Source organism: Eublepharis macularius, chromosome 13 (assembly GCF_028583425.1).
Source record: "Eublepharis macularius isolate TG4126 chromosome 13, MPM_Emac_v1.0, whole genome shotgun sequence".
Lineage (NCBI taxonomy): Eukaryota > Metazoa > Chordata > Lepidosauria > Squamata > Eublepharidae > Eublepharis > Eublepharis macularius.
This window is the reverse complement of record NC_072802.1, coordinates 36,275,839-36,288,455: the sequence shown is the minus strand read 5'-3', so window position 1 is coordinate 36,288,455 and position 12,617 is coordinate 36,275,839. Positions and strand designations below refer to the sequence as shown.

Sequence of the window (12,617 nt, the reverse complement as noted above, 5' to 3'; positions counted from 1 at the left end):
CCTTTCTCCTCAGTGGGAATTCAAAGCAGCTCCCATTGTTCTCCTCTCCCACATTTTATCTTCACAACAACCCTGTGACATACGTTAGGCTAAGAGGGTGTAACTGGCCCAAGATCACCCAGAAAGCTTTCATGGCAGAGTGGAGGTTCGAACCTGGGGCTCCCAGATCCTAGTCCAACACTCTAACCACTACACCACGCTGGCTGTGTAACTTTCCAGCTTCTAGAGTCATCATGGCTGTTTCTGTGCTTGTACTGAAGGGATGGGCATTCGCTTGTCCCCTTCCCTGTACATGAGCGCAGCACGTTGGGCAGGATTGGGGAAGAGTAAACTGGGGGGGGGGGAGCAATTGAGTTTGGCCTTGAAAAGAAGAACCTGCCTGTTATTTTTCCAACCGAAAGAAACATCACCAAGCATCAAGGGGCCAGGGGGAATAGTCATGGACAGCATAGTTAGTTCTATTAGCTATTACTAGAATCACTCCAAAGGATGCCGTTTCTGTAGCCCTTTTCATTCATTACTTTGGAGGGTATTCAACCACGCATACCAGAAGCATGCACAACCAACTATCTTCCCAACACTAAGTCAGCATTTCCTCTGAACGGGACCCTGTGCAGATGTTCTGCTTCAAAAACAAAATGGCATTGGGAGTTAGCAGATTGCAAATAGTGTTTCTGGTTCTTTCAGTGAGATACTCCAAAAAATGACAGAAAAGGCCTTGTGTGATGGGGTAGTACTGCTGTCACATTTAAACCCTGTGACAATTACTGTGCCGCTCATCACTTCAACAAAGAACACAAAAGGTTTGAAACGTTGCTGCTGGAGACAACAGGAAAGGGTTCATTGATGTCAGCAGACAAGAAAATAGTGCACAGGGGTGGGTTGGCTCTTGAACTTCCCAAGAAAGTTCTGGGTAAGCTACAGTTCTGCGGGGCCACTGGTGGATGAGACTAAGCTGAGCCAAGCAGAGCAGATCTACACTTGTCACTACTCGCCTCTGAGCCAGCACCACAAGGACTACTCGTATTAGCTTGCTCCAGGGCTTTTAACATCCTAATCCACCCCTGATTCCTATGAATTCTTATGGACATCCCTCTTATATTGTGCCTTGATTGTTTTGAGCACTAGAAGTTTGAATCATTATCGTGCCATTGTTTGCTTAAAAATCTGAAAAAGTGATGAAATGTTTGACTTTTTTCTGAAAGAGAAGGATTGAGAAAGCTTGATAAAGGGATAAAAGAATTCACAAACAGTTCCAAGGATTGGTGGTGATGATTTGAAACTGGACACGTACATCCCATGATATTGAGTAGGGCAGAGTATTGAATATCCCATAATGGAGTACTAACAAATGATGCCAGCTTTCTAATATTCGGCTGTGTCAGCTTTGCAAATTTAAAATCCATCATCAGGTATTCCTTTTTTTAGTAGGTGAATGGATACAAAAACATATATTCTGTTTCTAAGATAAAAATATGAACACCTTTTGCTGCATACCTTTTGCATGACTAAAGTCTGGTTAGAAGAGTGCACAATGCAGAGAAACTCATTACATGCTCCTTATTACAACAGTCATGAAATATGCAGGCTTTCCCTTGAGACATACCCTTGATAATATAAATATGAGCATTTGGCTAGAGCTTAATGGAACCAGAGTCATCTGTTTGTTATTTAATGGGACAAAAAAACTTCAGGTTACAATATTTTAATGGTATTACACCTTTCACTAAATCCAGTTTGAATAAAAATGTGCTATGCCACTTTCAAAAGACTTGAGCACTAGCTTTGGTGAGTCTCCAAGGGAAAAATATTTCCCCTCAACCAATAAGAAGCCATCTCTGGTATGGCCTTGCAATCTTAACTTGATGCAGAGATGGTTTACTTATCACCATCTTTTTTTAAAAGGTATACTGAGTCTAGGCCATTTGGGACTTGATAGCTTAACACCCATACCTTGAATGCAGACTGGAAGTCAATAGGGAGTGACTGCGGCAAGCAATGACCTACTGCTATAGAAATCCAATTATTTAAACCATGCTTTTATTCCAGAAATAGCAGTGGCTTGCTGGGAAGAGATGCATAAAAGATGGGTTAGAGTTTGAAACGGTGATATGGAGGAGCTTTATTTTGGTATTGAGTTAGCGAAACCATGAATGAAAAAATAGCTCCAAATAAAGAATCCCCAGGACATCTCAAGAGAATTGTAATGTGCCTATAGCTCTTTTGTACAGCCTGCTTTTGTGTGTGTGTGGGGGGGGGGGGGAAGTAACCCATAGCCTTCGTTAAAATTAATTTTTAAAGTGTTTACATTCAAATATTAGAGCTGCCTAATGTCCTTCATTTGAACATGAATTATAAATGTGTTGGCCAAAAATAAATAAATAAATAAAAATGAAGATTGTGCATTTCAATTGGTAAATTATTTAGATGATCGTTATTTGTTTTTGCAAGCTACAGACTAACAGGTTTGGATGTGACAATAAATTACATATTATTGGTCCATTTGCTCATAATCTCTGGGTTTGTTTTTTAAAAGAAAAACAATGCCAGCATCACAGACCATTTGAAATATCAGAGCTTCCAAATCCTCATTCCCACGGAATCTGATGCCTTCTCCAGTGCTTTAAACCAGATTTCTCAGAGGAAAGTGATTAAGGATTCCATGTAGTACCCTACACTTTTGAAACAGGCCAAGGATGTGGACAGAGATTGCAAAGTGGGGTGAAAGTGTTTTTGACACACATTCACTGTATGCAGATGCACTGGGGTATGCGTGTTGAACCCGCTTCTCCCATTTGATTATTTATTTATTTTAATTTATTTAAAACAATTACATGCTGCTCTCTTAATATTGCCAAGGTCCAAAGGCCAGCACAACATGCCCTAGAATATATTAAGTATTAAATGGAGTATTAAAATGGAGTATTAAAAACAGCTGTTCTATTCAAATAAATCAATTAAAAGTAGATAGATCAAGATGGGTAGCTGTATTAGTCTGTCTGTAGCAGTAGAAAAGAGCAAGAGCTCAGTAGCACCTATAAGACTAACAAAATTTGTGGTAGGGTATGAGCTTTCAAGAGCCACAGCTCACTTCTTCAAATACAGCTAGAATGTGAGTCCATCTGTCCTTATATCTTGGAGAGTGGAGTGATTGCAGAAGCCAGATGATAATAGCCAGTGAATGACAATGGCAAGGGTGATTGAATAGGGTGGAGTATGCAGAGAGGTAATGGGTGTGGAAAAATTAGCATTGGTAATGAGACAGGAAGCCTATGTCTTGATTCATTCCAGGTGGATGCATTGTCTTGAGCTTCATTATCAGTTGCAATTCAGCAGTCTCTCTTTCTAATCTCCCTTTGAAATTCTTCTGCAGGATAACTGCTACTTTTACGTCAGCAACTGAATGTCCTGGAAGGTTAAAATGTTGCCCTACTGGTTTTTGAATGTTTTGGTTTCTGATGTCAAACTTATTCTTTGTCGAAGAGACTGGCCAGTTTGTCCAATGTAGAGAGTGGAGGGGCATTGCTGACACGTGACATTGGAGGATGAGCAGGGGTATGAACCCAGGATGGTATGGCTGATGTTGTTGGGTCCACTGATGGTGTTGCTCGAATCGGAGAACAAAGTTGGTATCTGGGTTTTTGCAGGCCTTGCTACCAGAGTCCATGTTAGTGTTAAGTAGTTTCTCATTGTGGGTGAGTAGTTGTTTCAGGTTAGCAGGCTGTCTGTAAGCAAGAAAAGATCAGCCCCCCAATGCCTGTGTGAGGAAAGTGTCACAATCCAGCATAGATTGTAGGTCATTCATAATGCATTGGACTGGCTTGAGTTGTGGGCTGTAGGTGTCCACCAATGGTGTTCTGTTGTTATTTTCTTTGGGCTTGTCTTGTAGCAAGCTGTCCCTGGGTGTCATTCTGACCTTTCCAATAATCTTTCTCTCTATGTCAGGGGGATACTGTAGTTGCAAAAAAACAGCTTATAACATTAAAGTTTGCCTTGTCTTCTGAAATGTGAAAATAGATGTTCTCTCTGTATGAGTGAAGCTACAAGCAGACCTTTTTACCACAGCTTGATTCAAATTTTGGAAGGGATGCCATGGGACAAATATTGCTTCAGGGGACACATCCTGCTCACAAACCACAGGCTGGCCTAAGATATTGGGAAAGAAAGAAAATCTGCATCTGCACTTTGGTGGATACTGCACTGTCATTGCTTTACAGCAATCATTAGCAACTGGATGGCTTGCCCGCACGGGATAAGTTGTTGTTGTACAAAGATAGCACAGTATCCAGTGATGAGCAAGTGCAGTCCAAGAAAGAACAAATGGGTTTGATTAAGCATAGCTGCCCCTCATATGGGGTGGTAGAGAAACAGAATAGAGGTGAAGGGGACCAGTCTGGATTCTACCCATTTGTAAAGGGATGACAGTTGGGTGTCACAACTGACCGAGAACTTGTTCAAGATCATGGACTGAAATGTGGTTAAATGCTTGAAGACCAAATTTGGGTGAACAGATGGATCTAAGAGAGGCTTGTTTTTTCTCCTATACAGTGGCCTTCCATTGCCGACAACACATAGCGCCATCTTAGTACATTCCAGTGGAGGCTCTGGGAGCTCCAGTGAATCTGAGAGCAGCTCCGAGTCTGATTCAGACAGCGAAACCAGCTCCAGTGACAGTGAATGCAATGAAGAGTCCCGCAGTGGAACTCCAGAGGTAAAACCAAATGTTACCCCCCCCTCCCTTTAGGGGAAGGGCTTTGTCTCTGTGAAGGAGTATGTGCTTTGATTGCAGAAGCTGCCAAGTTCAGTCCTGAGCATCTCCATGTAAAGGCACTCATACTGGTACTGAGAGACTTTCATTGCCTTAGAGCCTGGAAGGCACTTGCTAGTCAGACAGTGCTGAGCTAGTCTCTCTCACTAAAGGCTCTGTCATACAATCCACTCTGAAGTTCATTCCTGCAGGTAGTAATGGTTATTACAAAGGACTCTGGCTTTTGTAAATGCAAAACCTGAGTGTGAAGAACTAATGCAATCGTTTAAGCTTGCCACCTGATCAGAGAGCAAAAAAAAATTAGTTTGACTAGTGTCCATTCAGCCCAGTTGGTAGAAAAACCAGAGGCAAGGCTGGTTTTGTTTCCCTTAGGAAAAAAGAATTATTAAAATTTGTATTCTTCTCCCTAGTTTGCTGAATGAAGGCCACTGGACTGTACCCACATCACTCCATCCTGGGACTCTGAGACCTTGACCCATTTTTTGTTTCAGGAGTCAACAACCCTAAATGAGCACATAGGTTCACCATTTCCGAAAAAGGGTGGCCAGACTTCTCATGGTTATTTTTATACAGAGCATGACTTCCATTACTTTCTTCTGTCGCGAGATGACCATCTTGATTCACAATCAGTACACAGTGGAACGCTGCATTTAATCATTCTGGTCATCTCATAAATATCCATTCAATATCTGGAGTGGATATTTAAGAATCACCCAGCTAGTCATTCGTTCCATATGGCTGCAGAGGCGAACTTTCTGCAGAAGCTATACAAGCAACATTTTGTTGTATCACCAACAATTATCACATCACCCAAGACATTAATATTCTTACATTTGTACAGGTCTAGGTATCACTTTAAATAATTTCTTTAAGACTGAAATTATTCCACTCAAGAGTGGTTTATAGAGTTTGGGAAATTGCTACTTTGATGATAATCTCAGCCTATTACATGAGAGTTAGGGAAGGAAGGCTTTATGGATTATCATGCTGTAGAATGGTAATCATTATTGATCATGCTTTGGCATGATATTTATTTATTTATTCATAACGTTTATGTTAGCATTCTTTGCAGTGTACCTAACACAGTTTGCAGCATAAATGTAAGGTATTTATATCCCAGCTTTCTCATCATCTTTCTTCAGCACAATAATAGAGCATCAGCTTTATTGTTACGATACGTAATTGCAGAGTTCTTACTACTTTATTATTATATATAGCAGAAATATCTCAAGTAAAGGCACAATTATAATAAAATCACATTAAACAGTTCTTGCTTAAAAAGTGTTTTGGTACAAAAAATGGCACACACCTGATACCTAAAAGAAGACCGAGATGCTGCCAATTGAGCCTTACTAGGTATTTCCATGGTGAGGGGACCACCACTGAAAATGCTCTACTCTGCCCCAATATATTACATTTGTACCAAAGAAGCAGGGTTTTTCCATCATATCTATAGGAAATAAGACACTTAGAAGAAGATGTGCAATCAGGTACATGAGACTAAGGCCCTGTAGGTTTCAGGATGATCTAAACCCTTATCCATTGTTCACTATGAATTTTGTTCAGATTTCTTCGTTTACACTGGCTTGTAATAACCTTAGGAAAAATATAATTTTTTAAAGTTTGCTATCCTTCTATAGTGCAATGTGGTAAGCAGGGCTTTTTTCCCAGCAGGAACATGGTGGAACAGAGTTCCAGCACCTCTTGAAAATGGTCACATGGCCGGTGACCCCGTCCTCTGATCTCCAGACAGAGGGGAGTTTAGATTGCCCTCCGTGCTGCTGTGCGGAGGGCAATCTAAACTCCCCTCTGTCTGGAGATCAGGTGGCGGGGCCACCAGCCATGTGACTATTTTCTCCAAGGGTGATTTAAACTTTAAAAAACTCCCCCCTTGTTCCACCCAAAGTGATGTCATTGTGCGGTTTTGAGTTCCACCATCTCTTTTCCCAGAAAAAAAGCCCTGGTGGTAAGCAATAGCCATTGCCTGACTGCAGTAGAAGTCATTGCTGGGAATGCAGTGTTCATTTAACTTTTTAAAAGTTGCTTGTTCATCATTTCTCCTTTTGCAGCCTGAACCCCCCTCTGCTAACAAATGGCAGCTGGACAAATGGTTGAACAAAGTCAATCCCCACAATAAGACCATCATCAGCAACCAGCATGAAAGCCACGGTGAGAATAGCTCGCAACCTCAGAGCAACCCAACAATCGAAGGACAAAACAAAGGGAAGCTGAGCAGCAGCCTGGCCCTGACCGATTCCAAAGATCGGGCGCTACGTAGTCCCATTCGTGAGAAAGCCAAACCCCGGGTTGCCCAGAAAGTTCCAGCAGAAGCAAAAAGTTCAAAGCAGAAATCGCCAGCTCACAATGAACCCACCTCCCAAAGGACTACTGGGAAAAAACAACCCAAAAAGGTAGAAAGGACTTCCAGTGCAGAAGACTACAACTGGCCCAAACCAAATAATACCAGCAGCACACCCAAAGAGAAGGAAACACAAGACTCCCAAGAACAGCCAAAAGTTCGCACCAAGGTAACCACCGGGAAGACCGCTCCAAGGAAAGAGCCGAGGACGAGCGTGGGGCCGGCACCTGAGAAGAAGAAGTACCGAGGCCCCAGCAAAACTGTTCCTAAGTCACGGGAATTTGTGGAAACAGATTCCTCCACCTCTGATTCAAACACTGACCAAGAAGAGGGCCTGCAGGCAAAAAACATACAGGCCTGCAGTGGCCCTGATAATAGCATTAAAGCCAAGGACTCCAGCAGTAACATCCTCAGCGTAAGTAGCTTAACAAGCAACAGTAGCAGTACCTCCATAGACCAAAATGGCAACGATTTAGAGGAGCAGCTTTTCTCGCCTATCCCGATTGTGCAGAATGAACCCCTTTCCCCTCTCAAAGAGTTTGAAGAGCTCAAATACCTTTGGGTGAAGATAGACCTGAGTTTACTCTCTCGGGTCCCTGGACAAGACCCCTTTGAGAGCACATCTGGAAAAACAGAACCCCGCGAAGTTAACATGAAGCACAGGCGACAGTCACGAGAGTCCCCAACACCAGCTGCCGAAAAACTCTCCACTAAATCAAAAAGGAAACACAAGGTAATCCATCTCTTTATAGCAGATGGGAGAATGTGTGGTTGCTATCTCTCAAGAAAGGGAGGGTTTTAGGACAGCTAACCTTTGCTCGCTTATTATTTGAGTCTACTTCTGGAAAGCTTTTCCTGTACAGATGAATGATGTATACTGACGGCACGAAATCAGTAATTCCCAAACTGGGCTGGGGCACACTAATCTGTGGAAATGAACTAATTGTATGGCATATGAGATAAATTCTTTACAAAATTAAAGCATCCTTTTCATCCAAATCGATTCAGGTTGGTAGCCATGTTGATCTGCAATAGAACAGCAAGATTTGAGTCCAGTGGCACCGTAAAGACTGACAAGATTTTCAGGGTATAAACTTTTGAGAGTCAGAGCTCTGATGAAGCAGATTTTGAGCCAAGCTACACATGACGAATGACACTTGAATGGCAAGTGTATTTCTCCCTGTTCACTTGCCCTCCACTCAATCCACTTGCCGTTCAAGTGTCATTCGTCATGTGTAGCTTGGCCCTTTGACTCTTGAAAGCTTATACCCTGAAAATCTTGTTCGTCTTTAAGGTGCTCCTGGACTCAAATCTTGCTTTCAGTCCAAAGGTACCCACTCACCAAGGAGGCTGCCCACTGTGTCTCTGAATTATGTTGTCTTTTTTCTCATTCGACCACTCAGGAGCATTTAATTTTGCTGCATCTCTAGTATAGGGATGCGATTGAATTTTGTAACCCCTCTGTTTTGATTCGGACAGCCTTGTTGCAGTTTTGCTTCTCAGTTATGTAAATTGAACCAGTGATTCTTTATTTTGTTGTCATTTTCTGCTCCCTTACACCAATTTTTCTCCATGAAAATCAACATGGTTTTAACATTATTTTTGCATCAGCTGCATAAAAATGGAATATAACTTCTAAATGATGTAAAAATGACATAAGGGTAACAAATGAATCAGGACACCAGAAATGAGAAAGGGCGGGACAAAAAGAAGGGTGTATATGTACATCCCTCTTTATGTGTAATGAGATCGTATGCACTCTCAGTGTCCGCTGTACCTCTGCATGAGCCACTGCTTCCAATCAGAAGGTGACTCAGCCACTGGTGATGAGCTCCTCTGAGGACACATAAATGCCTCCTACATTCTACCAATAAACCTTTTCAGCTGCGAGAGGGAATCCTGCCCATTTATATTCAGTTTTAATGCCTCCGAATTTTTTGGTAACACTATTATGTAAAAAAAAAAAAGTCAGTAAGAAGAGAAATTGCAATACCAGAAGCAAAGTTTTAAAAAAAGTTTTATATTCTTATTATTTTTTGTATTTGCTAAAGATAATTATCATGTGTTTTAAGAAACATTAAGAACATTTGGTCATTGTCTATGTTCCATTTATTTGCCAGTTGTAACTGTTTCCCAATACTTAGTAAGATGACAGGAGTTCAAAAAGTACCCAGCATCACAACTGGCCTGTAAGAACCAGGGGTGCACAATCCTTACACTGTATAGTTTATTCAGCTTCCCAACCATGGCTCTACCATGGTAGGAGTGAAGGTGGCCATATAAAATGGCTCTAATAACAGGTAGTGCTCTATGACTGGAAAACTGTGCATCAGGAAAACAAGCTGCAACTCACAAAAGTTTCACAGGTGAAACTGAAGAAAATTGGTCCTCTGAAACTAGTTCCCCATATTTAGTGATCCTTTAATCCAGTATTAGTAGTTCTCCTCACAACTTAATAGGGGCTTTAGCGGTGGGGGGAGGTAAATTTGACTTCTAAGATATGATCCAGAGTAGGAGACCCCAACCTTTTTAAGGCTGAAAGCACTTTTGAAATTCTGATACAACTACACAACTACAACTTGGCTACCACAGGAGGTGTAACTGACTACAAAATGGCCGTCACAAAAGGTAGTTCCAACCACAAAATATCAGGGAGTGAGTTCATGAATAAATCTTAATAATAACTCTTCAACATTCCAAGCAGGAATGTTTAACAGGATGCCTTTTAAAATTAATATATTTTTTAAAATATTTACTTGCGTACATTCAGCTTGCCTTCAGCCACATAATGAAGGACCTTATGCTGTGGTGGTGGCTGCTGCTGCTGCTGAAACAAATTTTTAAAAATTTGCAAATCCAATCAGATCTCCAGTGGCCAACCAACAGCCCATCTGGACAAGCTCCCCACCAGGCCCTGCCCACTTTCTAAAAACCAAGAAAAGTGTCAGCAGATGCCACTTTGAGGGTCCCTAAACCAGACCATGCACATCCTTAAAGACGAATTCCCCCTTCTCCTCCAGGCTAATTTCAGATGCAAAGGGAGAGCCCCCCCCCCCCCCGCCATCACTTGGGGAATGGACACAGGCCTAAAGGAAGCACAGGGACTCAAATCCTTCACACTCAATACTCCTCCCCACACCCCTGGTTTAGAACTCAAGCTAAAAGGAAGCAAGTGGCAGACTATTTGCTTCCTTTCAGTCCATCTAAGGAAACCTCTAGACAATATTGTTCTGCACAAGCATGCACTTGTTTTAATGTTCTCCCTGCAGCCACACAGCAGCTGCGGGGAACTGCTTCTATTTTTTTTTTAAAGGGGAACCCAAACAGGCTCAGAAAGGCTCCTACCTCCTCTGCAGTGGGAAACCACTCGGAGTTATTTCACCAATTTTGATGTCATGTGACTACAGGGAGCATGATAAAAGTGCATGCCCATGCAGAAAGGTATCATCAAGAGGTATCCTAATTAATAAAACTCACTAGATAGTTTCTCGTAATGGTATACTGCCTTCTGCTGCCAGGAATTCTCTGACAGCTTGTAGACAACTTTATGCAGAGCGTTCAGCTTCTGCTGGAATCAAGGGAGTTGAGAAGATGGCAGAGGGTGTTTCCAACCCACCTGTTGTCTCCCTGTTTAGGCCTTGACAAGTTTTGCAAGCAGGACCTATTAACAGGTCCTATCAGGACCTATTAACTCAGGGAAAAGATAGGAAAAGCAGGAGACCCCTTCTCCTCTCACACCACTGTCCTGATTCAAATAAGCTCCTGTAGGTTTTAAAAAGTGAAGTTCCTTGCAGCTGCTGTGCGACCAAGGGGCCAGCTAGTTGGGTCAGGGGAAACCCAATCCCAACTTGTTAAAAAAAAAATGCTTAGTTTAGCCCTTAGGTGTTGCTGGTGAGAAATGGTCTCCCTTTTCATGCCTAGGCTATGCAGCCTAGAAAACCTGGACAGCTCTCTAAGTTTGTAAACCCTGACTATGGGAGGTCAGAGAGGAACATAACAAGAGAGTGGATTTAGAAGGTAACTGAAGAGACCGTTGCCCTTCTGGGTTGAAGTTGTTGCTGTATCTTTGTTTGATGACCTGTTGTTCACTGTCTGGAGCATTAAGTCCAGATTTACTGCAAGAGCCGGCATGCCTCCATTAAAATCAACAGACTGTTCTTGTTCCTTGCAGTTACTAAGTTCTGCCTTTTAATATACATTGGGAAATGTGGGTTTGGTTACATAAACAAATGTGATTTATCAAAATGCCATTCAGTAGCTACCCATCCTCTCTTTGCAACAGCTACCTATAATGCAGAATCTACTGTGACTCGAGAGAGACGATGCTTTATCATGTATTTTATGTTATTTATGCCCATGGGGAACCTTATCTTGTGGGATACGACTGCATGCTTCAAACTAAAATGTGTTTTTTTAGAAAGGTAACAGAGGTTTTATATCAAAAATGAATATTGGCTGCACCTGAGTGAGACTTTTTCCTGAATGGGAAATGGCTGTACTTCTGGTCTTGTTGAGTAAAAATGGTTTCAGGATTATTATTTTTTTTAAAAAGATGTTATCTATCTCAACAAATGCAACATTTGCCATTGGAACCAACTGTGCACTGAAAGTGCTGGCTTTAGTGCCAGAAACAACAGAGTGAATCCAGCCTAAATGGAGATATAGCCCCTGTGGAACTGGAGGAATCTTATAGACAACCTTCAAAGAGCAAAGTTACACATTATGTATAGTTCTCTGAGTATTCATCCTGATGGTTTTAACAGAATGCAGCTGCAGGAGCTTCGGTTTGAAAAGAGGGACTGATACCATGGGAGAAGAACTAGAACCCCTTTTAGGGTTACCAGCCTCCAGGTGGTAGCTGGAGATCTCCCGGAATTATAACTGATCTCCAGGCCACAGAGATCAGTTCCCCTGGAGAAAGCGGCTGGTATGAAGGGTGAACTCTATGGCATTATACCCCACTGAGGCCCCTCCACTCCCCAAACCCCACCCTCTCCAGGCTCCTCCTCCAAAATCTCCAGGAATTTCCCAACCTGGACCTGGCAACCCTAACCCCTTTCCACCCTTGATTCTTTCTTGGAGCTCTTCCCCCCTACAAATTTCTGGATATACATATTTTTCACCAGTACCAATAAGTGTGCCCAGCTGTGGAGGGAGTGATTTTCTTCAAGAAAAAAACGTGAGAAAGTTAAATGGCCTCTTTCCCCCTACATTATTTTATTGCTTTAAATGTCAAGCTCCCACATTTGCATTTTGTTTTTTGAAAAATAAAAACAATTCATATGTAGTTCACCTGTTTCCAAGAACCAGGCTGGGCTGATGATGATATAGGTTGAATCAACAGTCATTACTTCCACTTGCTCTGCATTCAACCCCCACCACCCCAGATGTCCTGCAGTGGAGTTTTTTGGGTCTTCTGCACATTGCAGCCTTCCCCAGCTCTGCACTGCAGTTTCCCAAACCTGCTTTGATCCAGACTTTTCTGAAACA

General features: G+C 42.1%; 1 protein-coding gene across 1 annotated transcript in view; it reads left to right on the top strand.

Annotated features, from left to right (window-relative positions):
* AFF2 (ALF transcription elongation factor 2) overlaps nucleotides 1–12,617 on the top strand; it is a 361,635-nt gene that overhangs the window by 301,183 nt on the left and 47,835 nt on the right. Inside the window, exons 10-11 of the mRNA XM_054995827.1 lie at nucleotides 4,549–4,711; nucleotides 6,838–7,860. Of these exons, the coding sequence (XP_054851802.1) occupies nucleotides 4,549–4,711; nucleotides 6,838–7,860 (1,186 nt within the window). The remainder of the gene's footprint in view (nucleotides 1–4,548; nucleotides 4,712–6,837; nucleotides 7,861–12,617) is intronic.